Source organism: Parasteatoda tepidariorum, chromosome 5 (assembly GCF_982258835.1).
Source record: "Parasteatoda tepidariorum strain Cologne lab strain chromosome 5, Ptep-v5.0, whole genome shotgun sequence".
Taxonomy (NCBI): domain Eukaryota; kingdom Metazoa; phylum Arthropoda; class Arachnida; order Araneae; family Theridiidae; genus Parasteatoda; species Parasteatoda tepidariorum.
The window spans coordinates 66,390,059-66,417,794 of NC_141759.1; the positions used below are offsets into that span (position 1 = coordinate 66,390,059).

Sequence of the window (27,736 nt, forward strand, 5' to 3'; positions counted from 1 at the left end):
ATTGATTTTAAAATTTTTTGTTCTATATTTATCTAAGCCAACAATTATTGTTATTTGAAATTTTGAATAATTTCATATGAGATTCTGGCTTTTGAATCAAATTTTAATCAAAGCATTTATGAAATTTTAATCATAGGCTATTTTTTTAAATATAATAATCCATTACTTATTACTTGTTTTATGATAATGGTTAAAGAACTAAAAGAATTTCATTAAGAAATGCAGCGAAAAAAATCACAAAGCTTGATTTCAATATTTTATGACGCTAGAAAAAGAGTGATATCAAAGTTTCTTTGTTAATCAGTTTTGGTACAAAATAAAAAAGTACAACACAAATACGATTATTACGCAGTATTTATTATACGAATCAATGATGTAGCACTTTAAAACTAAAATGGTAGCTAAATGGAGCAACCATTTAAACTGATCACTACACATAATCATAAGTTTACCATTACTTTTTATTTTTCAACTTAGTAGCTCTTTATTGTCGCTCAATATGCACATATGTACTTAACCCGTGATTAGATATTAATATATTTAAATATCAAACAGTCAATTTAAAAACTATTTTTCTCGACTATGACTGATTTATAAATTACCAAATTTAACTTAATGTACATAACTCAATACAATGACATTTATATCATGGGTTAATTATCAACGCATTAGCACTTTCTGAAATAGACTGATAGCAATACATTTTTGCGACCACTTTTAATTTATTCGAACTAAAGGAATACAAGTTTTACTCTTGAAATAGGTGATAGGGTTATTTTTTAGTAACCCTTTCGGGACGGGTAAGTCATAAATGTATTCATGAGGAATCAGTATCAGGATGGTAAAAAATAAAAAAGCGGTAGCTTAAGTTTGGGCATAGCTAATTTGACAAATTTATTTTTGCTTTCACTTTAAATCGAACGCATCCAATCCACGTGCGTTAAAAGTGTAACTATAAAATTTTTAATTCGAACTAAGTAGTGGTGAATTAAATAAAGCAAACTATCACTACCCCGCCCACAAATAAACTGCTAAATAACTACTTTGGTTACCAGTTTTATCTTTTTACCCTGATTGATACGGTTTTATTCTGGTACGTATTTGTGACAGTCGGCGCGAAAGGGTTAATTTACGTTTTATATGATAAAATTACCTAAATGAAACAATTGGAATCTCTAAATTGGAATATTGGAATTTTCTAAAAAAATTTCGTGAGGGTTTTTATGAATTATTAATACGTAGTTTCCAACTTTTAATAGGATTCCCACAAGCTTTAAAAATTTTAAAAAGTGGTAGTAAAATCGAGACAAACATGAATATGTTAATGCATCGTAACCACAACTACATGCTATTTTTTTTTAAAAAAAGTATATTTCTTTCAGAATTTTTTCAGCAAGATCTCTCACTTAAAAATGCTGTCTTAAAATTAGAAATTTAGTATAACGTAAATTTGCTACCACTATTAAAAACTTTTAAGATTCGCGAGATCTGTAGGATTATAAGAAATTTGTGCGATATAAATTTTCGCTTCATTTTATTTTTTTACACAATTTTAAATGAAAAAAATTATAGATAGATATAGAAATATATATAATATAATTAAATAAATCTTGAGAAATAAAATTTTTAAAGTATAGCTTTTTTGAAATTTTATTACTCTCAGAAACTATCCAATCGATTTTGCTCAAATTCTGTATCTTGTCATTTAAAATTTCACTGTTTAAAATGGTGTAAAAATTTGTTACCTTACAATTCAATGTTTTTGCGACCATTATTAAATAAAATAACAAAAAGTAATTGCTTAAAATTAAATTTTTAAATAGAATTGTCTTAGGTAAAGCGAAATTTTGCAATTGTGTGCTTACAGTTTTTCGATTCATTTTAAACTTCAAGAGGTATGGATAAATATGCAGAAAGTGAAATTTGGATTAGGTAAACCCAAAACTTTCGACTGCTCTTCCATCTAAACTATCGGGACCATTTATTTCAATTTGTGACTACCATATTTCAATCCATTTATCCATATTTTAACTGGCAAAGCAAAATCCAACTTCGTAGAAAAAGAGGCATATTTAAAAATGATTATAATTAGCATATTTGAGGTCACATTTTGGAACAATAAAGATTGGCCTTTAGTTTGCGAAAATTCGATCATTAGAACAAAAGTTATTTAAGGTGATATCTTTTTTATTTCGTGCCCTGTACATTTTATATACTTGGATATTATATTCAATAACGAATCCTAATATTCTTTTCTTCACTGGGCTAGCTGCCCTATTCCTATTCATCTAAAAATTTAGTCGTTGTCGTGAGAGTCTTTGCCGTAATTGAACCAATTAAAAATGAAATGAAACTGCCATTTTTATCCATTTTCCGCTGAAGTAGCGTTTGTGCTACACTTTGAAGTGATTCAAAAAGCACTTAAAAAAAGCGGCTGTGGAATTAGCGATAAAGAGAAGTAAATAATTTTGCTGAAATTTTGCTAAAGTATTCGTATATTTTAAGTTTTCATTAGAAGCTAACAACCAAAATTAGAACGAGTTTTGTGAATCATTCCAATAAACCATTTGATTTATTTAGTAATTGATAATTTTTTTAAGTGAAAAGTTCATGGAAAGTATAAATTTTGTTAACATGACTCTAGGTATGGTAATTTTATTTTTAATGACGTCATTAAAAATGACATCAAAGAAGGAATGAAAATGACATCACTTATAAAAATTTAAAGCAGGATCTCTCAAATTGTGTCTAAAGTTTTGCATTAAAATCTTTCAAGACATTTGTTGCTTAAAAAAAATTGTTTTACTTAGAGATAGTATCGAAGTGTTTTTATACTAACTTTATGTGAATAATTACTTTGATCAACCTTTGTAGCTGCCAATTCTCCCGGATTTTCTGGAAGATTTTATTGTTATATTTAAAGTGACAGTAAAACGATTGTTTTTCTTTTTCATTCATTGATCTATAAACTTAATTAAAAATAATTTTTTACTACCACTACAAATAAATAAATAAAACAAATACAGCTAATTGTATGTAATGAATTTGAGCGATGCAGCCCTAGCAAAATACAAAAATGTTTTTGTTTGCACTTGATATTTTTATTTTCGTATTTTCTACAGCTTTAGAATATCATATATGGAGAAAACAAAAATTGGTAGAAATGTCCCGTCAAATTAGAATTATTTTTTTTTAACTATCATCAACATACCTGCCAACTCTTCCGGAAGATTTTATTTTCATATTTAAAGTAGTAGTAGCTATATACTATTTTTTCTTTTATAAACTTAATTTTTAAATGATTTTGATCACCACTATTCTTGCAAAAATGAAGCACATATATTAATATGCGTTACTATCATGGTTGTCAACTTAAGAATTTTTAAATGCAACGTATATGTTTGCTTAAAATTGAAGTTTTAATTCCATTTTAATACCACTGGGAAAAATGATAATGGAAGGGATTGAAAGTTGGCAGGTATGCATCAGGCCAGCCAACTACTACGCTTTTTGATAAATATTATATAGAGTGGTAGAATAAATTTTTAAAAAAAGTGTTGGAAGTTGGCAACCCTGTATTATTCTTGTGATAATAAGTTATAAGAACTTTGTTATGACCGAGAAATCGAATATAAATTTTTAGCTCAATTTTTAATTTAATAGCATTGATCTAGGTTCATCTTAAAATTTGTGCATGTTAGACAAAATTCGTGATTATTTTCAAAAGAATATTATACAAAGTGGATGTAGGAAAAAGCTCCTTTTAGCTTTAAATATTAGGTGATTTACTTTTGGTTAATAAAAAATTTACTGTCAATTTTAAATTTTCCTGAATATTTACGTAAGAAAAACTGTGTGACAAAGTTAATTTAAGCAGTAATTTTTTTTCTTCTAAAAATAGGTCATAATTTTTAAGCTTAATTTTTGTTCACTTAATATGAGATCTAGTTTCACGTTATAATTTATGCTTGTTCGATACAGAATTCGTGAATATTTTGAATAGAATATAATGCAAAATATCTGGTGAAAATATCAGGTAATTGGAAAGGGTGATTAACCTTCAGTTAGCAAAACATTTACTGTCAATTTTTGTTTTAGTTTTAAATTTCTATGAATATATATCTATACTAAAATAAACTGTATGACAAAATTACTTGAATTAGTAATTTTTTTTCTTTGTAAAACTGGTTATAATTTTGTAGTTTAATTTTTATACACTTAACATGTGATCTAGCTTCACGTTAAAATTTACACATGTTAGACATATTTCATGATTATTTTGATTATAATATAACGCAAATATGAAAATATCAGGTGATTTGTAAGGATGATTTATCTTCTGTTTACAAAAAGTGTTTTGTTAATTTTTGACTAAGTGTTAAACTTCTATGAATATATTTAAAATAAGAGTATGACAAAATTACTTGAATCAGTAATTTTTTTCTTTCGAAAAACAAGTTATAAAAAATTAACTGTCAATTTTTGTCTAAGTTTCAAATTTTTATGAATATATTTACACTAAGAGTAACTGTAAGGCAAAATTACTTGAATAATTTTTTTCTTTGAAAAACAGGTTATGATTATTTAGCTTAATTTTTGTTCACTTAATAATATTGATCTAGTTCAACGTTAAAATTTGTTAGACTGTATTCGTGATCATTTGGAATAGAACATAGCGCACATTAAATGTCATGAAAATATCAGGCAATTGATAAGGGTGATTAAACTTTAGTTAAGAAAAAAGTTAGTGTCACATTTTTTTCCAGTTTTAAATTTTTATGAATATTTTTTTCTTGCATCAGCATTAATCCTTGAAAATTATTTTTATTGCGTTGTTAAAGGGAATGACTCTGTGACCGCTGAAAAATTAAACACTATATTCAACATATTATTTACTTGCTTAAATATATTGGCTTAGCTACGTTCAATTTTACGCTCTCTAGACATAATTTGCAAATCTCGTAAACAAAATGTAATATAACTTGGAGGTGGAAAATATTTACCCTTAGATCCAACTATTAGGTGATTGTAAAAGTTTGTTATCGATTTAAAACTTAATGGAATACCTTCATAATTCCCCCCCCCCAAAAAAAGAATTAAACATCCATTATGTATTTTTTAACTTCTTCTATAGTTGCGACTATTTTTTTAATGCATTTTTGATTTCTATTTTATATAGAACTCGTATTTATAGTTATCGTATCATTTTCGTATCATATTATCGTATCGTATATCGTACATCATATCGTAAATCGTATCATTTTACATAGAACTAAGTGTTTCGACAAAGAAAACCGCGTGGAGGGATTTAATTTTTTTTTCATACAGTGAATTTAATTTTGACTTTAAAATTATTTTAAAAGAACATAATGGGTAGAAGAATCTGAATTAAAAATTTTTGGTCAGTATAATTTTTTTTTGTAGCGTTTGTTGAGCGACATGTGTAGAAAAATACCATATCTGCCTATTTTACTCTTGCCGGAAATGATTTTACTCCTCAAGTAACAGTGAACTGATAATTGCATTACAAATATAGACAAAAATACTTTTATTATTTTGTCGGAGCCTAAACACATAATCTTAAAGCAATTATGAATTTATAGATAGTTTCAATTCATTTATACGTTGAGGTGGTGTAAATCATTTTAAGTTAAAGTAACAAATTTAAGAATTAAATAGAAAAATATAAATTTTGCTTCCTATTTTTAAATATAAAAATAAAATATTTCGGAAAATCTCTTACCCCTTTATTTATTTATTTAAATTTTATTCTTCAATGCAAACATGGTTCCACAGTGAAATGGCAGTCTTTGCTAACATTTTATCGTGACATGAAAAATGAAATTATGAACAAAATCGTTATTTACTATTCTTGACAGCTTGAAAATTATGAAAAAGACAGTCACATTCTCAAAAATATGAAAAAAAGAAGAAAAAAACTGACCACCTTGAATAACTTTTAATATAATGATCGGATCTTCACGTTCTGGGATTCAATATTAATGGTTTGAGGGTATGACCTCATATATGCTTATTAATTAGTGCAGACAATATTTTAAGTTACAAAATCAGACACAAAAACGTATTTTCTCTGAATAAACACACCTTTTATTTCGTCGGTTTCAAATTTCTGACCCCAAATGTATTGGGTGTAGCTGCAATTCTGGGAAATATGATCACAATAGTTTGGTCAGAAGAGCAGTCCAAGGTTTGAGCCCATTAATGTTAATTTTATTTTTTGCATATTTTGTCATATTTTAGAGAATTGAAAATTTTTTGGACACAATCATAAAATTCGTTTATCCAAAGATTAAAAATAACTTCTAATAAATATTTTTTTAAATTATTTATTTAATGAAAGTCGAAAAAAAATTTGAATTGTAAGGTATATCGTTTTTTTTAACATTTTTAAAGAATGTAATTTGCATGGCAAAAAACAAAATTTTAGAAAAAGTGAAATAAAAGTTTCTGAGAAATCGAATTTTGAAAAAGTCAGATACTCATTTATTATTCATTATCATTAGATCAAAGGTTACTCAAGATGGTTAGTTTATAATTTCTTTGAAGTTATACTTCTTATGCGACTTCCAACAAGGTTGCGTTAAACGTTTAACGCTAAATTTTTATTGGCCGGGAAATCACGTGGTAGGATCCAGTTTTCCCTCATTCATTTCCATAGTGTTTTGGTTCTCACTAGCATAAAAATAATAAAAGTAATAAAAGTGTTGTTTTTCTATGAATATTTTTTTAATTTTATTTGATACACATATAATTTAATAGGATAGTATTTTTTATTTTCAAATTTAGTGGATATCAATTGTAAAAAATGAGTGAAAACAATCCCACGGACAATGCGACGGATTTAAGGTTATGTCAAGGTACGTCTCTTGTGAATATCAATTGATTGTTAGGTTTTCTCTTCTGAAATTACATTGTGACGCATTCATATACATTATTAATACAAATACATTTTCCATGGCGAGACGATGAGGCAACCACAAGCACTTCCACTGGTTCAAGAGGTCCACGAGGGAAAAATGCACAATATTACCGTGATTACAGAGCACGGAAGCGAACGGAGCAGGAAAAAGAATCGTTGAATAGAACTAGTGATCCTTCTACGACTGTTGATTCTTCTACAATTAACGTCACAGGTTACGAAGTTTAACTTCTTCTGCGCGGAGGGACTCCACGCACTATTTTTTTTTTGTGAGCACTATTTATTAACTTTAAATTTATCTAATTTAATCAATACATATCATAATCACTAACTTTTTTAAAATTTTATTTAATTATCTAGATTCTTCTTAACGATTTTTATACTATAATTTTGTATTCTACGCAAAACAAAATCGGAGTTTGATTGTTATTATGATTAATTTATAGAAATTAGACACAATTATTTTTGTAAAAGACATAGTTGATTCAAGCTTTTATGTTTACATAAGGTTATTCATTATCAATTTTCCAAAAAATCTTTCAATAATTCCTCTAAGAATAACTACATTGAGGAAATTTTTTGTTGTTGCATTTATATAAAAACTTTATTTTGCTTAATTATAATGTGTGGGGATATCTAATCTGAAATTATTTTTGCTCCTAAACCTACAGATTTTTTTAAAGGTACATTTTTGTGGAAATGTACAAGCTTGAAAACGTTATATAACGTTGCGACAAATTTCTAGGGGGAGTAAGGACACATCATCAGGATCAATATTGCATAAGAACTCAAGCCAGGAAATATCGTCATAAGCGGCTAGGGAAGCTTCCCGATTATGACCTGTTCAGAAATATACGAAGAAATAGTTTATAATATGGGTTTCCTATCGGCGTATAAAGACATTTCCTGGCATGGGTTCCTATGCTGTTTTAATTCTGATGATGCTTCCTAACTTCCTTAGAATTTTGTTGCCACATTTATGCAACGCTCTGTTTTATACAACGTTTTTAAACTTGTATATTTTCACAAAAAATAGACTAAAAAATTTCATTTTATTATTTTTTTAAAAGAAATATAGCTTGGAGAGAGAAATCAATTGCAAGTTTGAAAGCAGCGATACGAAAGCATCAAAAATCTGCTAAAAAAAATCTCATACCACAGAAAAAAATTGTTCCCCAGTAGTACGATCTTTTAGAAAAAATAATTAGAAACAAATTTTTCGGAATTAGAAATTTTTTCCATAATTGCCTTGTTTTCATTTAGATGTCATGCGATTTCCTAAAAATGTATTGCGTATACTTAAAAATTTGTAAAGTAATATTCTTTATGGTAGCATACTATGTACCAAATGAAAAAAAAAATTATCACTCAAATATGCCTGTCTTCCGATAAAGGGGAGATATTAATTATATAAAATTTCGCAATTAGCGAAATACAAGATTTCTTGTTTTCCATCTGAGTTACTCTTGTTTATTTTGTGAATTGTCCAATGTCAGCAAATTTACCGATGTCTCGTTTGCACCTCATTTGTAAAGTGCAACATTTGAAATGAAATGAAGTTATCTCGAATTCATAATGATGGATAGTACGTGTCCAATTATGGATTGGTAAGTATTCCTCAAAGAATATCGCCGAGTGTCTGAACACTTTGAGGGTATTCTGTATGACAGACTGCAAGATGAATGTGAATCTGCGCTAAATGAGTTGGAAGCTTGCCACAGACGATGCTGAATGAGTGTGTAGGCCGAGAAGGATTATAATAGAAACCTCATCATAGTGTAATATATATATATATATTTTGCTTCTTTTGCTTCGAGTCTCACAGTTAAATATTTCTTCCCTCATATAAGATTTAAATTAACTTCAGCTTTTTTTTCTTCAAATAAATATCATTGAAAAATTAATCCTGGTTCAAAAATTACAAGAGGCAACTACCATGAATAAATAGATTCCAAACTTATTGTCTTTAACCCTTTTGCGCCGACTGTCACGTGACGTAAGTCGGAGATGTATGCGTATACGTGCCAGCAGGAAACTGAGTACTTGCCAACTATTAGGTTTTTCGAAGAAAAAAAAATCTTATAGAGTGTTCACATCAATTAAAAACTAAAGCTTTCAAAAATTTGATTTGATTTGTAACTATTTTTACAGCTTTACCACGAAAGGATAGGATTTAAGTATTTTTTTAATGAACTTTTGAATCATACGAATGTATTTGGCGTCTGGAAAGTAACTTTAAATCAAATTTACTAAATAAGACATCGTGGGAAGCTGGGGTCTACGGTTTGGTCTGACCACAATGACTCTTAAGGAGATAATTCTGTTCCTTTCTATTACCAGTCAGTAGGACAAAATCATTCCACAAGTGATAGTTATGAAATGTTACTTAATCCTAACAAATATAAATGGAATGTTCTGACTACAAGCATCTCCAATTGCAGAGGTGCCAATTGCTCCGGACACGCCAAAATAATTAAAAAAACGGTAAATAATTACAAAGTAAATTTTGCAAATATTTGACTATTTTTGCTTACTTTTTAAAGGGTATAGCATTAAGTAAGTACTTCAAAGTAGTGAATTATATAAGCCTACAAATTAGTTGGAAATAGTGGTGGATAAAAATCTACTAACTTGAATTTATTAAACCAAGAATCACAATTGATAAACTACCACTTTAAAATATATATTTGCTGTCCGGAGCAAGTTGGCATCTCTGCAATTGTTGGCTAAATTTTAGCAAAATATCAGCTTATAGTCTCAAATGAATTAGAATTTCCTTTTCACAGGGAAATTTTTTTTCCTTTCTAAATCCGTAAAAGTTGGCAGATATGAAATTGTGAATAACAACACTGTAGTGTTTGATATTTTCTAATTAGCATACAAAGAAAATTAAAAAAAATAAATTCTTAAGCAATATATTGTGGGAAATTTAATTGAAAAACCCAACTCCTGTGTGATCAAAGCAATAATTAAACTAATTTTGTGACCCTCCTGTTATCTGCGCTCTACATTTTATAGACTCTCCAGCCTTCAATTATGCTTCCGGCCTAGAATTTTATTTTGAGATCTTCTTAACGTAATGTTTATTTTAGTGGAGATAATCAGAATTAAAGCAATTTTCGAAGGGAAAATTGTAGGCGTTGGAACTATTACGAGAACACGACAATATGACCAAAAACTGTATTCGTCAAAAGCGGTACTCATGGTTAATATCAAAGCATGTGATAAAAACGGTAGGCATTATAATATTATTGATAATTCTATTTAAATATCAACATAATATGCTAAAATAATTTGCACATTTGTTTATAGTTCGAGTTTGCCATTTTTTATTTACTAAGGCATGATAGTATTACAACCAATTTCTTTTAAATATGAAGGTAATATGTTAAAATAATTTACACATTTGATTATAGTTCTTCCCACTCAGATGAATAAGTTAGAGCTCCTTGCCGGGCTGATGCTAAGATAACTACCACATAAGAGTAATGAGTATTTGATTATAGTTCGAGGTTAACATTTTATTATTTACAAAGGCATGATAGTATTAAAACCGATATTATTTAAATATGAACGTAATGTGGTAAAATAATTTACACATTTGATTATAGTTTGAGGGTCGCATTTTTTATTTACAAAGGCATGATAATATTAAAACCAATTTTATTTAATTACGAACGTAATGTGTTAAAATAATTTACACATTTGATTATAGTTCAATTTTAACATTTTTTATTTACAAAGGCATGATAGTATTAAAACCAATTTTATTAAATTACGAACGTAATGTGTTAAAATAATTTACATATTTGATTATAGCTCGAGGTTAAAAATTTTTATTTAAAAAACATGATAGTATTAAAACCAATTTTATTTAAATATGAAGATAATATGTTAAAATAATTCACACATTTGATTATAGTTTGAGATTAACACTATTTACAAAGGCATGATAATATTGAAACCAATTTTATTTAAATATGAAGGTAATATGTTAAAATCCAAAAATAAGTAATCAATTTTGTTAGTTCTAATGATATTGTTTTAGTAATGATAATATATTTGTCATCGTATAAAAGCGTTAAGGTTTTGCTATTTTTTGCACGACGCTTTTTGTATAAACTACAATTTTTTATTAAGAAATATGCTTAAAAGTCATAACAGACTAAACATTTTTTTAAAATTTTCATTTCGATAATTTTTGTAAGGTTACAATTTAAAATTTTAAAGCTTTTTAAAAATTCCCAAAATGTGCAATAATTTGTGATTTTAAACAAAAATGTACTTTGTTGCATACCAAAATTTCTAATCATGACACTGGAATTAAAAGTTCATAAAACCTGTTATATTAATGACTGCAATTTATTGGTTATGGAATTATTACTAATGTGGTTACGGTTAGTAACGCATTGAGGTTCAAGCATACCAACTTTCATTTTAACGAGAGATTATTTTAACATATTTAAAATGGTATAGAGTTTCAAATACAAATTTTTGATTTAATGCTTTTGACTCACAAAGATTTATACTATTGAGTATTGAGGCACATAAATGTAGAGCTTAGTGGAAGAACCAGGTAAGTGACATTTTTAGGGGTATTAATGAATCAGTGAAAATAATATAAAATTGTTGTATCAGTATGGGTATGTTTAATGTAAAAGAATTATTTTTGTTTTACTTTATTTTTAACGTAACTAATCCACATTAGTTTTGAGTACGATAGCATGGTTTTTGTTTCAAATTAAGTTGTAATAAAGAGCATAAGACAAAGAGTTTTCGGCTCCGCCTTTTAATAAATCTGTAATAAAATAGTTCGGATGCCACTTGTTCTCTTCTTAAGATGGTTATAGCCTCTCTGAAAATGTCACTTTCCTAGTTCTTCCAAAACATTTTTCAAATATATTTCAGACCTGATAATTTTGTGCAGAAACTCTTTAGCGAAGAAACTTCTTTTTTTTTCGTGAAGAAACTCTTTTGGTTAATTTTTTAAAACACTCAACATGGCTTAATCCTTTCGCGTCGACTGTCACAAATACGTGCCAGCATAAAACCGTATCAATCCAGCATAAAACTAGTAACCAAAGTAGTTTTTTAGCAATTTATTTGTGGGCTGGGTCATAATTGCTTGATTTATTTAATTCACCATTACTTTAGTTCAAAATAAAATTATTTAGTTATACTTTGAACTAGCATTGGTCATATCTATGATTAAACTAACAGTAATTAAAGTAAAGGCAAAGCAAGCCTGTCAAATTAGCAATGCCTACATTTAAGTTACCGTTTTTTATTTATTTACATCCTGATTCTGATTTTGTACGAATGCTTTTATGAATCACCCGTCCCCAAGGGGTTAACTGCAACAAAATCGCATATCACATAAGCTTTTGAATTATTTTTAAAAGTAGTGGGCTGAAAAATCTCTATACATTGAATTATTCAGGAATGTCTTAGGCCACTATTTATGTAAAAAGTGATAGAAATTCAATTCATTTTTATTTATTTATTGTCTCTTTAATTATTCAATCGTATCTACCACTATGACTTACATTTCTTACTAATCAAACACAAATATTTTTTGCAGTCACTTTGTACAGTAAACTGAAAGAAATATGCTTTAAAAAGTTTCGAATTTTATTTTCTTATAATGGAATTCGAAATTTTATTCGTCAGCACTTTTTGCATTTTCAGTCGCCCGGGACAACCCTGATTCATTAAATCACGAATCCTACATTGAAAGACTTTGTTGTTGAAGTTTTTTATTATCAAGCAACAAAAAGATTAATTCTTTATAGATAGTTAACAAAAAAAGTATACGCTTATCGATCGTGTCAATATTTATTCTGTCTACCACAATACAACCACTGTTTTTCGCAAATAACGGTCAGAAGTGTTCTACATAAATTAAAAAAAGTGACAGCTTTAAAGATTTATTAAAAATCTTTAAATCAAAGCATATGTTTGGTTAAGCTATACATTAATGATTAAATGTCCAACTATTTGGATGCTATTATCGAATACGAGATAATGTAAGAAAAAGGAACACGTTAGAGCAAGAATGAATTATTATATTTCAGTAAGTAAATATTCTATTATAAAATTTTAACCCTGAACTTTAACCTATACCGGTGCAGTGCAGTGATTCTGAAAACACTAATTCAAAAAATGTTGCAAATCACTAGAAATGTAAGGATACTCTGTAAAAAATATCCCGAAAAATTTCCATTATATATGGGGCAGCTATGGTGCATGTAATATTCAAACACGTTTCTGAATGTTTCGGAAACCTCTTTCTGTAATATTCAGATATATTTCACAATACTGCAGAAATATTTTGAACCATTAGTTTCAATTTCAAATTTCTTTTTTAAGTTTTTTTCTGAAGCCCCTTGTAGAATTAGGATACAAGTAGTGTCAATCGTCATTAATTAAAAGGAAATTGGAATAACTCAAAATATGATTATATTTCCAAATTTAGCCACTTCTTTAAAGCATTTTACTGGCCATGCTTGTGGCGTTTCATATCTGGACTGTAGAGGTTAAATTATTGCTGAAAAATCAATGTTATAATAAAATACTTAGCACACTTTTTATTTACAGGTTTCATTGAAGCAACAAAAAGAATTTGAAAGCAAAATCAAGGACCTTCAGGAATTGTTAGAAAAACTTCAAAAGCAGCTAAAATCAAAAGAAGATACCGTTTCAAAGCTAGAAAAGGAAAAATCTGAACTTCAGAAGAAGCAACAGACTTTGTTAGACAAAGACAAAGAGGCGCTGGAAAAGACAGCACTGGAATTGACAAAAATGCGGACAAAGTTAGCCGAAATGCAAGCTTCTCAGGATGAAGTCAAAAATGAAAACAAAAAGCTAAAACTAGAAACGAAAGACAGCGGCAAGGAATTGAAACAATCTAAACAGGAATTGAAAGAAGCAAAAGATGAGTTAAATAAATTAAAACAAGAACTCCTAAAGAAGCAAGAAATAGTTCCTGACAAATCCAAAACCACTATAGAGCAGCTTAAAGCCAAGTTAGCGCAGTCAGAGGCTTTAGGTCAAGAGTTAATGGAAGAAAATGAAGACATCAAGAAGGAGGTTAGTGCATTAACATGAAAAATAAATATTTAGAAAATGTCATTTAATATGTTCTTAGAACAGGCTTTGTAAATTAAACTATCAGGGATTTTAAAAGTATTATGAAACAGTATTATGAACATTATTATCAAACAGTCTTTTTGAATCGTTTCAAAAGCATTGCTTTAGTTTACATTTAGTTATTATATTTTACGCATCAATGCCTAGTATACGTTTTTATGAAAATATTTAAAAAACGCATAATGTCACAGGAGTCACTTTTTTTACACTACCTGTTTTTTTTGTCTACCGCTTTTATTCAACATAGATTGCGTTAGTATTTTTGTTATCTTTTAACATATATTGTTTTTTCATATACACTGGTTATCATAAATTAAGGAAAAATCACAAAAATAGCGATAACTCTTTCAAAAGTAAGCCAAACCGTGCAAAATTTGCATATGTTGTCCACTAAGAGTAGCTGAGTAAAATTGCAATATGCAAATTAGTGGCGCTGCACTCGGCTTACGTCATCTGCCTGGAGCATAAAAGTCCAAGTTTGAGAGAAAGCACACAAATTTTACTGTGATTGCGACATTGAAAATCTGAGATAGCCAATTCGTAATAATGACCTCTAGGCATCATTTGCCTGAAGAACTACGATGGAGAGCCATCGGGAGACTAGAGGCAGGGCAGAGTCAATCAGAAGTGGCCAGATGGCTAAATGTGAGTCCATCTGTGGTTCATAGACTTTGGAGGCAATTTCAAACCACAGATTCGGCATCTAGGAGGTTCAGTCAAGGACGGCCAACTGTTACGACCAGTGCCGATGACCGATATTTGACATTAAGTGCACGCAGGAATAGAACCGCTACTCCGACACATCTTAGATCCTCTCTTGCTGCAGCCACCGGAAGGTTGGTGTCAACGTCAACTGTGCGCTGAAGGCTCCACGAAGGTGGTCTGTATGCGAGACGACCAGCCATTTGCGTGCCGCTCACATCACGCCATAGGAGAGACCGTTTGCAGTGGGCCCGACAACATGTCCACTGGACGTCAGATCAATGGAGGCCTGTTCTCTTTACGGATGAGTCCAGGTTTAGTCTAGAAAGTGACAGTAGACGTTATTTGATATGGAGAGAACCTGGGACCCGTTATCATCCATCAAACATCCGTGAAAGAGATGCATACGGAAGAGGCAGTGTCTGTGTTTGGGGAGGCATATCCTTAGGAGGGCGCACATACCTCCATGTCTTTCCAAGGGGAACCGTGAATGCTCAGGTTTATCGAGACAACATCCTTGATGCTTATGTGCGCCCATATGCCGGGGCAATTGGTGATTGCTTCCTGTTACAGGACGATAATGCAAGACCACACAGAGCTCGCATTGTTGATGATTATCTTCAACAGGAAACAATTACTCGCATGGAGTGGCCAGCTCGATCCCCGGACTTGAATCCTATCGAGCACGTTTGGGATGCTCTAGGGAGGCGTGTATCTGCCATCAATCCGCCCCCTCAGACCCTTGCCACGCTTGCAACTGCTTTACAAGAGCAATGGCTCTCACTTCCTATTGAACTGATAGACCGCATAATTGAAAGCATCACACATCGCTGTTTGTGCTGTATTGCTTCTAGAGGCAATCATATTCCATATTAAAGGTACTTTTTCTATTGCAAACCGATACTTCCAATTTGTTTATTTTATACATGTGCTAATTTCTATACTACTATTAATGTCTGATAATTTCTTTTTATGTTGTTTAAAACCTTACTATGTGTTGTATATTGTGGGTAAGTTTCATAAAATTCCATGTGTAATTTCTTGAGTTATCGCGATTTTTGTGAATTTTCCTTAATTTATGATAACCAGTGTATTTAGATTTTAAGCTAACAATATCTAATGTATATATTGTTAGCTTAGTCTCTAAAAATATATACTTTTTTTCTTAAGTAAGTGTTCCGGACAAAATTTGTAAAGCAAGCAGAATTTTTTTACAGATAAAAAACCTATATATATATATATATTATATATATATATATATATATATATATATATATATATATATATATATATATATATATATATATATATATATATATATATATATATATATATATATATATATATATATATATATATATATATATATATATATATATATATATATATATATATATATATATACACTGGTTATCATAAATTAAGGAAAATTCACAAAAATCGCGATAACTCAAGAAATTACACATGGAATTTTATGAAACTTACCCACAATATACAACACATAGTAAGGTATTAAACAACATAAAAAGAAATTATCAGACATTAATAGTAGTATAGAAATTAGCACATGTATAAAATAAACAAATTGGAAGTATCGGTTTGCAATAGAAAAAGTACCTTTAATATGGAATATGATTGCCTCTAGAAGCAATACAGCACAAACAGCGATGTGTGATGCTTTCAATTATGCGGTCTATCAGTTCAATAGGAAGTGAGAGCCATTGCTCTTGTAAAGCAGTTGCAAGCGTGGCAAGGGTCTGAGGGGGCGGATTGATGGCAGATACACGCCTCCCTAGAGCATCCCAAACGTGCTCGATAGGATTCAAGTCCGGGGATCGAGCTGGCCACTCCATGCGAGTAATTGTTTCCTGTTGAAGATAATCATCAACAATGCGAGCTCTGTGTGGTCTTGCATTATCGTCCTGTAACAGGAAGCAATCACCAATTGCCCCGGCATATGGGCGCACATAAGCATCAAGGATGTTGTCTCGATAAACCTGAGCATTCACGGTTCCCCTTGGAAAGACATGGAGGTATGTGCGCCCTCCTAAGGATATGCCTCCCCAAACACAGACACTGCCTCTTCCGTATGCATCTCTTTCACGGATGTTTGATGGATGATAACGGGTCCCAGGTTCTCTCCATATCAAATAACGTCTACTGTCACTTTCTAGACTAAACCTGGACTCATCCGTAAAGAGAACAGGCCTCCATTGATCTGACGTCTAGTGGACATGTTGTCGGGCCCACTGCAAACGGTCTCTCCTATGGCGTGATGTGAGCGGCACGCAAATGGCTGGTCGTCTCGCATACAGACCACCTTCGTGGAGCCTTCTGCGCACAGTTGACGTTGACACCAACCTTCCGGTGGCTGCAGCAAGAGAGGATCTAAGATGTGTCGGAGTAGCGGTTCTATTCCTGCGTGCACTTAATGTCAAATATCGGTCATCGGCACTGGTCGTAACAGTTGGCCGTCCTTGACTGAACCTCCTAGATGCCGAATCTGTGGTTTGAAATTGCCTCCAAAGTCTATGAACCACAGATGGACTCACATTTAGCCATCTGGCCACTTCTGATTGACTCTGCCCTGCCTCTAGTCTCCCGATGGCTCTCCATCGTAGTTCTTCAGGCAAATGATGCCTAGAGGTCATTATTACGAATTGGCTATCTCAGATTTTCAATGTCGCAATCACAGTAAAATTTGTGTGCTTTCTCTCAAACTTGGACTTTTATGCTCCAGGCAGATGACGTAAGCCGAGTGCAGCGCCACTAATTTGCATATTGCAATTTTACTCAGCTACTCTTAGTGGACAACATATGCAAATTTTGCACGGTTTGGCTTACTTTTGAAAGAGTTATCGCTATTTTTGTGATTTTTCCTTAATTTATGATAACCAGTGTATATATATATATATATATATATATATATATATATATATATATATATATATATATATATATATATATATATATATTTTTTTTTTTTTTAGAGTTATATAATTTGGAATATGTGAATATTAATTTATTCATAGATACAATGTGTACGTAATACAATTCTCTTTTTTTTTACGTAGACACATTAACATAGAATTTATACAGTAGATATATTTTTTTTTCTAAAAAAATAATGATGTTTATTTATTGTTGTGATACTTTATATACAACGTTTTATTTATAAGCACAGTAATAAGCTATCGCTAGCTATCAAGATTATTTAACTCTACAATTTTTTCGAAAACATTTTAACTGCCATTTTGAAAATGACGATTGATGGTGGCATAAATTTTCCCCTCATCTATTTCATCTACTCTTAGAGTTTCAGCTTTGGTATGTTTATTTTTTTGTACTGAGTTTTCTTCAAAATTGAAGCATACAGAGAAAAATTGTTTCTTAATTGAAATTACACTTTCACACGGTACGCCAAGTACAGTCAAAACTAATTTATAACAAACTTAGCAAAATTTAATGCAATAGAGGCGTCATATAAATAAGTTTAGATTCTAAATATGCAATAATGTGAAATACATGAACTAATTTTTGTTTTGCCAAACTTATTTTTCAGAAAAATCAGACTAAAAGTTATCATTAATTGATTCCCTCATACAATAGGTTAGAGATTTGGAACAGGAACTTGAAGAACTACATGATAATTTCCGCGAAGATCAAGCTTCTGAATTCCGAGGTCTCAAAAAAGAGCTGGAGACGGCTACCAAGAACTGTAGAGTACTGCAGTTCAAGCTAAGAAAATCAGAGAAAAAATGCGAGCTTCTGGAATTAGATCGCCATAGTTTGGAAGACAAAGTAAATAAGCAATACTTATTTTATTATATTTTTCTAATTTTAGAAAGTGATGCTTGTCAAAAATTATTCTGATTGGGAAATATTAAGTGCAATGCAATGGTAGTTATAAAGACACTGATATAATATTTTACAACTCTTCCATCAGTTACATAGAACATAGTGCTACATAAGCAATTGACAATGTGGTGTACATAATAGTGTGTTTTAAGTATGAGAGAGGCGAAATATATTATCAATTAAAATTCCAAAATAAAAAGTCATTATTTGTTTCAATATTTCTAAACTGACGGCAATAATCAAATGCACTTTCTGAATAATCAACTGAACGTTAGTCTATAATATACAGGGTTGCCAAGGGTAATTAAAAATGCAAAATGATATGACCAATAAAATTTAAAATGTTTAATAAAAGAGAATAAAATTAGCAGATTTCTACTGCATATATTTTTCAGTTTCCCATTGAAAGTGAATGTATTTGCTCAAAATATGAGTAATTTGAAATGTTAGTCTATGACTTTCCATTTACATTTAGTGGTACTTTATTTCATTTAGTGATACTTACGATTTAATAATTAAAGAAATAATAAATAAAAATAAAATTGAATTGAATTTTTACCACTTTAAATATTTTCAGTCGCTTGTGGCAACCCTGTATATATGGTAAAAATTTTCAATTTATAATTAAGAAATATTTTTTGGAGGTAAATCGCAATGGATCAAAACTTTTATAGATCCTAAGTACGAATTTTTTATTGAAAAACATTCTGTATTATAATAAATAAATGCTTGAATGAACTCTCGTGGTCAAACCTTTGATGCAGATGGGACACCGGTGTCCATTTCATATTTTTTTCTGACCCTCTAATTACAATAAAATATGTTTCAGTTTTTTTTAATTATGAAAACAATCTAATAATTACTAAAAAATCTGTTAGATTATCAAAATTATATTTGGACAAAAATATAAGTTCTAAAAAAAAATTACCTTGAAAAGTTTTTTCATTCGTATTCAAAAATTTATTAACAAGTGATTTTGTAAGTTAAAGAAATTTCAATGATAATTAACTGTTTCTTTAGATCTAATTAATTGCAAATAAATTAAAATTTGAAAAATTATTGTGTGGTTGGGAGCCGTGTTTGGAAGATTTAACCTTCAACGCAGATAAAGACACCGGTGTTTTATCAATAATTAAATTTTGCAAATTAAAGAAATTTCAATGATAATTAACTGTTTCTTTAGATCTAATTAATTGCAAATAAATTAAAATTTGAAAAATTATTGTGTGGTTGGGAGCCGTGTTTGGAAGATTTAACCTTCAACGCAGATAAAGACACCGGTGTTTTATCAATAATTAAATTTTGCAAATTAAAGAAATTTCAATGATAATTAACTGTTTCTTTAGATCTAATTAATTGCAAATAAATTAAAATTTGAAAAATTATTGTGTGGAAGGGAGTCGTGTTTGGAAGATTTTACCTTCAACGCTAATAAAAACACCGGTGCTTTATGCTGTATTTCATAACCATAAATTATTAAAATGCTAAATATAATATATTACGGTTATTTTGTTCTAAATTAATACAAAATAATGAAAAAAACTTAGATAAACATATTTAATAAATATTCTGCGTTAAAAGGTTAAACTATATTTAGGAAGCAATTTTTTTTAGTCGAACTAAGTTTTGCAGAATATTTTTTCGAAAAAAGTTTCAAATCTGGCCACATTTCATTTCCTTCTCACCAATAGTGCTATAAAGTGCTTCTTAATCAATTCGAGTTATATTTCTACTCAGGTTAGAGAATACCAAGCTGCAGTTCGTCAAGACGTGGATAGAAGCAAGTTCAAGGAGTTGGAAAAGGAGCTTTCTTTGGCTCGTAACTTGACATCCAGCCTCAGCAAGGATGTTAAAGAACTGAAAGAAGCTCTTGTGAGGGCGGAAGCTGAGAACGATGCTCTGCGTCAGACTTCTGGAGGTGGTACAAGAAGCGTCACGCCAACGTCACAGGTGAGATATGTTCTACTCTTACAAAATGGATGACATCACTTTATGTCTCACATTGATTTTTGTTTTACGACAACTGTTAAAAGATAGCTTGAGCAGACAGCAAAAGCAAATCATAAAAAAAAGCAACATTTTCATTCCAAATATTCTGTGGTGACAAATGGTTCACCCAACAAGATTTGTTCGTTGTGACAGATTTCCTTCATGTTTATATCAGCTTATGTTTCCATGTTCAAATGAAATATAGGTTAGCAATAAATAATGATAGAACTAAAATTCTTAGCAGCATTTTCACATAAAAACATGCATAAATAGATGCACTCATAATCATGAAATGTAGTGCATGTTGCGTATTTTGCAACTTAGTAATAAATAACGTATGTTTCATTAATGCTGAATTTAATAATCATAAATTTAATACTAAAGACGGTAATTGTTCAGACGTATGTTATGAATTTGTTCTAAACATAGGGCGACCAATTTTTTTTACCCATTTTGGGAACATTTCTTTAAGTGGTAGCTAAGTTTAAATTTTAGTGTTTTAAATTTTGTTTTATAAATTTGATTTAAATTTTTTTTCCACACTACTACAATTAAATTATTCAAAAGTTTATATAAAAAGGTGGTAAAACTAATGATGTCTTGTGGTAAAGTCTTTAAATTTTTTAGCATAGTTTCGAATCACCAAATGTTCTGAAAGTTTTAGTTTTTAATTGTCTTCCATAAAATAAAACGTTTTGCAAAAAGCGTAGTAGTTGGTGGTCCTTTAAATAGTTGTAAAGGTAATAATAGGAATTCATAGTTTAAATATCGCAGAGCTGCCAACTTTCTGCACTTTTGGGAAAATTTCTTCTGGTGTTAGCTAAGCATATGTTTTTATGTATGATTCTTCTTTATACAAATTTGATTAAAGGTTATTTTCCACACCTCAACATGTAAATGATTCAATAGTTTATATGAAACGTCACTTTGTTCTAGCTCTCTCGGGGTGAGAATAAATAAAATGTTTCTGAAAATATCAAAAATTCTGAAAGTTTCAGGTTTTAATTGTCTACCACCCCATAAAATATTTTGCAAAAAGTTTAGTAGTTGGCAGCCATGAATATTATTTAAATTTTGGACTATTTTGAAATAATTTTTAATCTTTCCCTCGTATCTTTTAACAAAATTCGTGCTATAATGTATTTTTTCCAACTTATACTCTTTTTTCTTCTAAATTTTCCTGGAGATAATTGAAATTTGAAATGCGACTGTAAGTAAAAATATAAATAAAGATTTTTAAAAATTTTTTTTCAGGGTTCAAACACTCTGTCATTAAGGTATATGAATGCTTTATTTGTATATATTGGATAAATATAAATTTAACCAAATTTGTAAGTTGAATAATTCAAAAGAAATTACTTAAGATCTAAGTGAATTTATGAATTTTTAATCACTTTAACCCCTTTGAAGGTCGTGGGACGTATACTTACCACCACTTTTTTACCACTTTTAATTTAGGTTTCCCTTTGTTAATAACTTCAGCTTTCTTGAAGTGCGTTTGAATAAAATTGGTAAAAATTTGTTAGTTTAAAAAAACGTATAAAAGTTATAAAATACATAATTCCTTTTGAAGCATGTATCATTTATAAAATTTAATTTAAAAATAAAGAAAAATAAAAGTCAATAATCTCCTAATAGGTCGTGTTAAATATATTTAACACCAAAAAAATGGCATTTTTATAAACTAAATGAGTTTTTTTTCCTTAAATCAATTACTATTCTTAAAACAATTTCAATTTCAAAAATACTTTATTTACCTTTACTAGAAATAAGTGGCCCATTAAAGGGTTAAGCTTAAAAACTAAGTACTACGAAATATTTATAACGGTTAACAGATAGGAAACTATTACACTTGTTCAAAACAACTTAAAACCGGATAATGTTGGGTTCATACGCAACTAAAAAAAACTCAAAAAATGGTATTAATTTCGCTATGAAGATTTAAAAGTTTCTTAGTTTACTTTTCGTTTCAAAATATAAAAAATTTTAAACTTAATGGCATCGGTTATATGTACATAGAGTTATTAAAATATTTTTGGTAACTGATAAATTAATAAAATGTGGTTAAATCTTTATATAGTGTTTATAAGCCCTGGTTTATATCATTCTACTTATTATTAAACATATATTACGGCATGATTTTTTATACAATGCTGAATCAGACCAATAGCAGCATACTATTGCAGTGATGCATCATATTCTCGACATCAATAGCATATAAATAACCTCGTTTCCATCATACCAGTTTACCTCAAGTTACACCTCATGTTTTTACCTTGTAATCTTATCACCCTACTGCATATAACTACGCAGTCGGAACTCAATGATCATCTATCCATATGAATACTCCTTTAATTAATTTGCATTCCATCGCCTCATCGAAACATCACAAAGTTCAAGCTAAAGATGAATGGGAAAATGGCAATGAGGTGCACAGATGTTTAATACAGTTCAATACAATGCTGATTCAGCATAAGATTATTAATATATATGACTTTATAGTACATGTTTACAAAGTGTAGATGAATTGGTTGGTGGCGCTTCGCTCCAAATACCGAGTTAACAACAATATCCAGCATACAATGCTGTGTTTAAGTTGTAACAATACATACTATCTTACTTATCTGTAAAGGTTTTTAAATTTGCATATTACTAACACTTTGAAAAATCCTTTTTTGAAAATAGTAAAAATTGCTAAGTATAAAAATTGAGTTGAGAATGATTTTAAACTGTTAATCAAACCATTAGGTTAACAGACAAGGTTTTGTCCTAATACCATTAATCAGGATACTCTCAAAATTTAAGTGAGCATTAGGATAATCTTTGAAACAAATATCAAGTTTGTACTAGAAAAGTTTTTAGACACAGCTCACAATACAACTAAACATACTCGTATTTTCACATTAATTAAAATTTAGAATACTTTTATTTGTAGAGTTAAATTTGTTTCGCATATATAATAAATGTACTTTAAAAAGATATTTTAAGATATGGATACTTATTAAATGAATTAAACAATCAAATAAGTTAAAATAAGCATGAAAAAAGGTTTAACGGCAGATAGTACAATTAAATGCTGCACAGTGGGTCAGTATCCAAGGTTTCGTGGCCAAAATTAGTATTTCGATAAAATTTGTTTCAAAATTTGGGTTTTTTTATTTAGGGGTTTTTATGTGCAGGTAAATTGAATCCATAGTTGAAATTTTGAAATATATTAAAAATATCCAAAAAAACAAAATGGCGGTTGAAATATGGCGAGCAAAAATAAGAAAAATAATATAGCACGTTTAAATAATTAAATACAGCAATGAAAATACAATAATTTTCGTAATTTTATATTAAAAATGAAAAACAAATTATATTTCCGAAGTAATATTACAAAATAACGCGAATACATGAAAAAAAAACAAAATTTTAGTTTTTCGGTATATTTAGTTCATCCTTGCAATACGGGCAAAATGGGGCAGGTTTTTTCCAAAGAAGAAACTTCAAAGAAGACAACAAAAAAAAGTTTAGCTAATTACCTCGTGGAACTTTTTGGAACTAAGTTTCGAAAGTCATTCAAACATTGTAAAATGTCAAATGATAAGATATAAACTATAAGTTTGTCAGGAGTATTAACTAATCCAACCAATTGAAAAATTGCACTATAATTTCAGACTAATTACTCTGATAAAAGTGTAACAGTAAGGTGAAATTCCTCTACATATTTTTGAAATAAAAATTTAAAAGTTACATTAAAAAAACCTTATGAATACTTAATTTGGGCTATATTAAAACTGTCTACGCATATTTTAGTTGAAAATTTAATTTTTGACAAAGATCATGGTTTTCTGGCCCACAGTGTGCTGGTCAGATTGAAAAGTTCTTAACTTATGTAGTGCGCTTTCACCTTCGTAGACGTATTTTTTCCTGTAAAATAATAATTACCAGTAGTAACTCGTACGGTTGTTCTGTTGGCGTATTTTTTAGCGTATCTTATACAATGTAAAACTTGGTTCAACATTTATCCTTTGAAGCAGATGGGATACCAGTGTTCCTTTCATATATATTTCTTTCTCTCTAATTAATTACAAGTAAAAAATATGTTTGTATTTTTTTATTATAACAAACAGTCTAATAGTTACTAAAAAAGTTTGTTGGATAATCGAAATTATTTTTTGTACTAAAATATAAAATCCGAAAGGAGTAGTTAGAAATTCTTTTTCATTCATATTTAAAAATTTATTAATAATTTATTTTGAAGAAAAATAAAGAAATTTCAGTGATGAATAACTGTTTCTCTGAGATCTAAATAACTGTAAATAAAAGCAAAATTATGATTTGTAAGGGAACCGTGTTTGAAAGATTTTACCTTAAACGCAGTATAAAACAATGATACTTTATGCTGTATTTCATAAACAAAAAATTACTAAAATGCTTAATGTAATATTTTTCACTTATTTTGACTTATATTAATACAAAACAAGGAGAAAAGTGACAAAAATGTGTTAGATAAAAATTCTGCGCTTATGGTTAAAGGATTCAACTTAAAATATAACTAGACCTTTACTGTTGACGAGAATTTCAATCAAAAATCTCTGAAGTGATTCATATAATCACTACTTTTCAAAAACTAATTCCTATTTCTCAATTTCGGATTCATCATACAACCTCGAAAACGTCGATTTTGGATTAAAGATCACGAAAATTTTCGAGACCGGTAGACACCCTGCATTAGTTCATTTTCAAAAATAATGAGCTTATAGCGACAGTATTTACTGGAATACAGAGTTGCCAAACTTGATCCGCTTTACATAAAAATATTTTCTAATGATAACAAAATATAAATACTTTTTCCTCCATTACATATCCAAAAATCAAAATATCATGTGAGATGCAACTTAACAATGCAAGTATGCAATTCAATCTATTATGCAATTTTAACCTCTTCTAGACAGGCGAGAGTCATATATGCGTTCTTAAAGTAACGACAATCAAGGTAAAAACAAATAAAATTGGTTTTCCAACTATTTCTTTAACAATTTATATGTGAGCGGGTTAATTATAGTTGATGTCTTTAATTCACCGCTACTTAGTTCAAAATAAAGACTATTTTATATTTTATTTTATAACCGTCGTTGAACAGCCGACCCAATTTTGGGTTTACAACAACTAATGTTCAACTCTGTAACCTTGTAGTTTTGAACTCAATCCAGAAACCAAGGGAACACCTGGATCAAGGATTGGGAGAAAATTGCCTTCGTGGAGGACGTTTTGATGGAACTAATCCACATTTGCGTTACATATAGAGGAAAACCACTCGAGGTTAGCCTGACGGCAAGGGGACTTTGACCCATGATCCTTCTACCACTGAGGATATTTTACGCCATCACTGTGGTCGGTGCGAGCCGAATGCAGAATTCGTATCGACCAGCCAACGCTGAGACTCGAACGTTGGCTCATCGCATCGGAAGGAGAACATTCTATATGGGCATGTTACTACGGATCGATTATTTATTTTTAATTTTTATTATTTGATTTCATATTACTCGATATTATATATATATCAATTATTCGATATTTTCTCGATTATTTTCATTATTTTTCATACGAATTTTGATTATTTACGAGAATTACGAGTCTATTTTATTTTATAACCGTCATTGAACAGCCGACCCAATTTTCGGGTTTACGACTACTAATGTTCAACTCCGTAGCCTTGTAATTTTGAACCCAATCCAGAAGACAAGGGAACTCTTGGATCAAGTATTGGCTGAAATTTGCCTTCGTGGATGACTTTTTGATAGAACTAACCCGCATTTACGTTACATGGATAGGAAGACTACGAGAACCTCCCACGGTTAGCCTGGCAGCAAGGGGACTCTAGCCCATGATCCGTCAACCACTGAGGATATTTCACGTCAACACTGTGGTCGGTGCAAGCCGGATGTGGAATTCGCATCGACCAACCACCGTTGGGATCGAACCCCGGTTCACCTCACTGGAAAGCGAATGCTCTATCCCCTGAGTCATCGCGGCTTAATTAGGAATCTATGTAGTTACACTTCGATTCTCTTGATTACAGTAATAACTAAACTTCTTTGACCAGTTAGAAAAAATAAGTCTATCAATCTAGCCACGCCCACATATAAGCTGTTGCTTTTTATTCTATTCTATTCTAAATCGGATTCTGTGCGAATGCATTTATGACTCGTCGTTCTGAAGAAGTTAACTTTATAAGAAATAGAATAACTGATTTAACTTTTAGTCTTCGCAATTTTTAAAGGTAATGGTAAAATATTATCATGAAGATAAGTGAAAAAGCTACTGAAACCCCTGAAGAGAACAAAGTGATAAAGACTTTAGTTCATTTAAAATCTCTGTGATTCGTCAGTTGGAACATTTCCAGTTTAAGGTTCTGCTACAAAATAGAAAGAAGATTATTTTTCGAATTTAGATTGCAACATTTAATGTCAACTGATTTACAACAATCTCTCTCTATTTTCAATAGATCTTGATTGAGTTTCTTTAGTTTATTCAATAATATAGCAAAAGGGTGAACTTATCACGTAATCATGTAAATAAGCGTCTTCTTTTTTAAATATTTTAATACATAAATTTTGAATCCTATGGTGAAATATATGCTTTTGTTAGTAGATACTTAATACTTTACCCCATACTGTCTACAGAAAATGAATATTTTAATATTTCGTTAAATAAATAAATTAAATTGTTAAGTAAATCTATTACTTTTTAATGATAGTATTTTATTTAAAAAAAAAACCCTCCATTTTTTTTATTAAATATCTTAAAATTTTGATCAGCAAATATTTCTTTAATAAATATTTAGAATTTTTTTTAAAATTTATATTTTGAGAGTGTATATATATATATATATATATATATATATATATATATATATATATATATATATATATATATATATATATCTCGCTTGTAAATAATATATGAATATTTTTTTGGATAATAAATATCTTCAATAAATAAATAACTTAATACTTTGCTAAGTAAATATCTGGAAAAGTTAAATTATGAAATCTATACCTTTTTAACACATTATCACTTGTCATTTGACTGAAAATAGAGGCTACTATT

At 29.7% G+C, this 27,736-nt stretch overlaps 1 protein-coding gene across 1 annotated transcript in view; it reads left to right on the forward strand.

Moving 5' to 3' along the window:
• The window catches only part of LOC107455690 (uncharacterized), an 80,029-nt gene that overhangs the window by 2,665 nt on the left and 49,628 nt on the right, over positions 1-27,736 (forward strand). Inside the window, exons 2-4 of the mRNA XM_087164128.1 lie at positions 13,538-14,029; positions 18,401-18,592; positions 20,387-20,599. Coding sequence (XP_087020254.1) covers positions 13,538-14,029; positions 18,401-18,592; positions 20,387-20,599 — 897 coding nt within the window. The remainder of the gene's footprint in view (positions 1-13,537; positions 14,030-18,400; positions 18,593-20,386; positions 20,600-27,736) is intronic.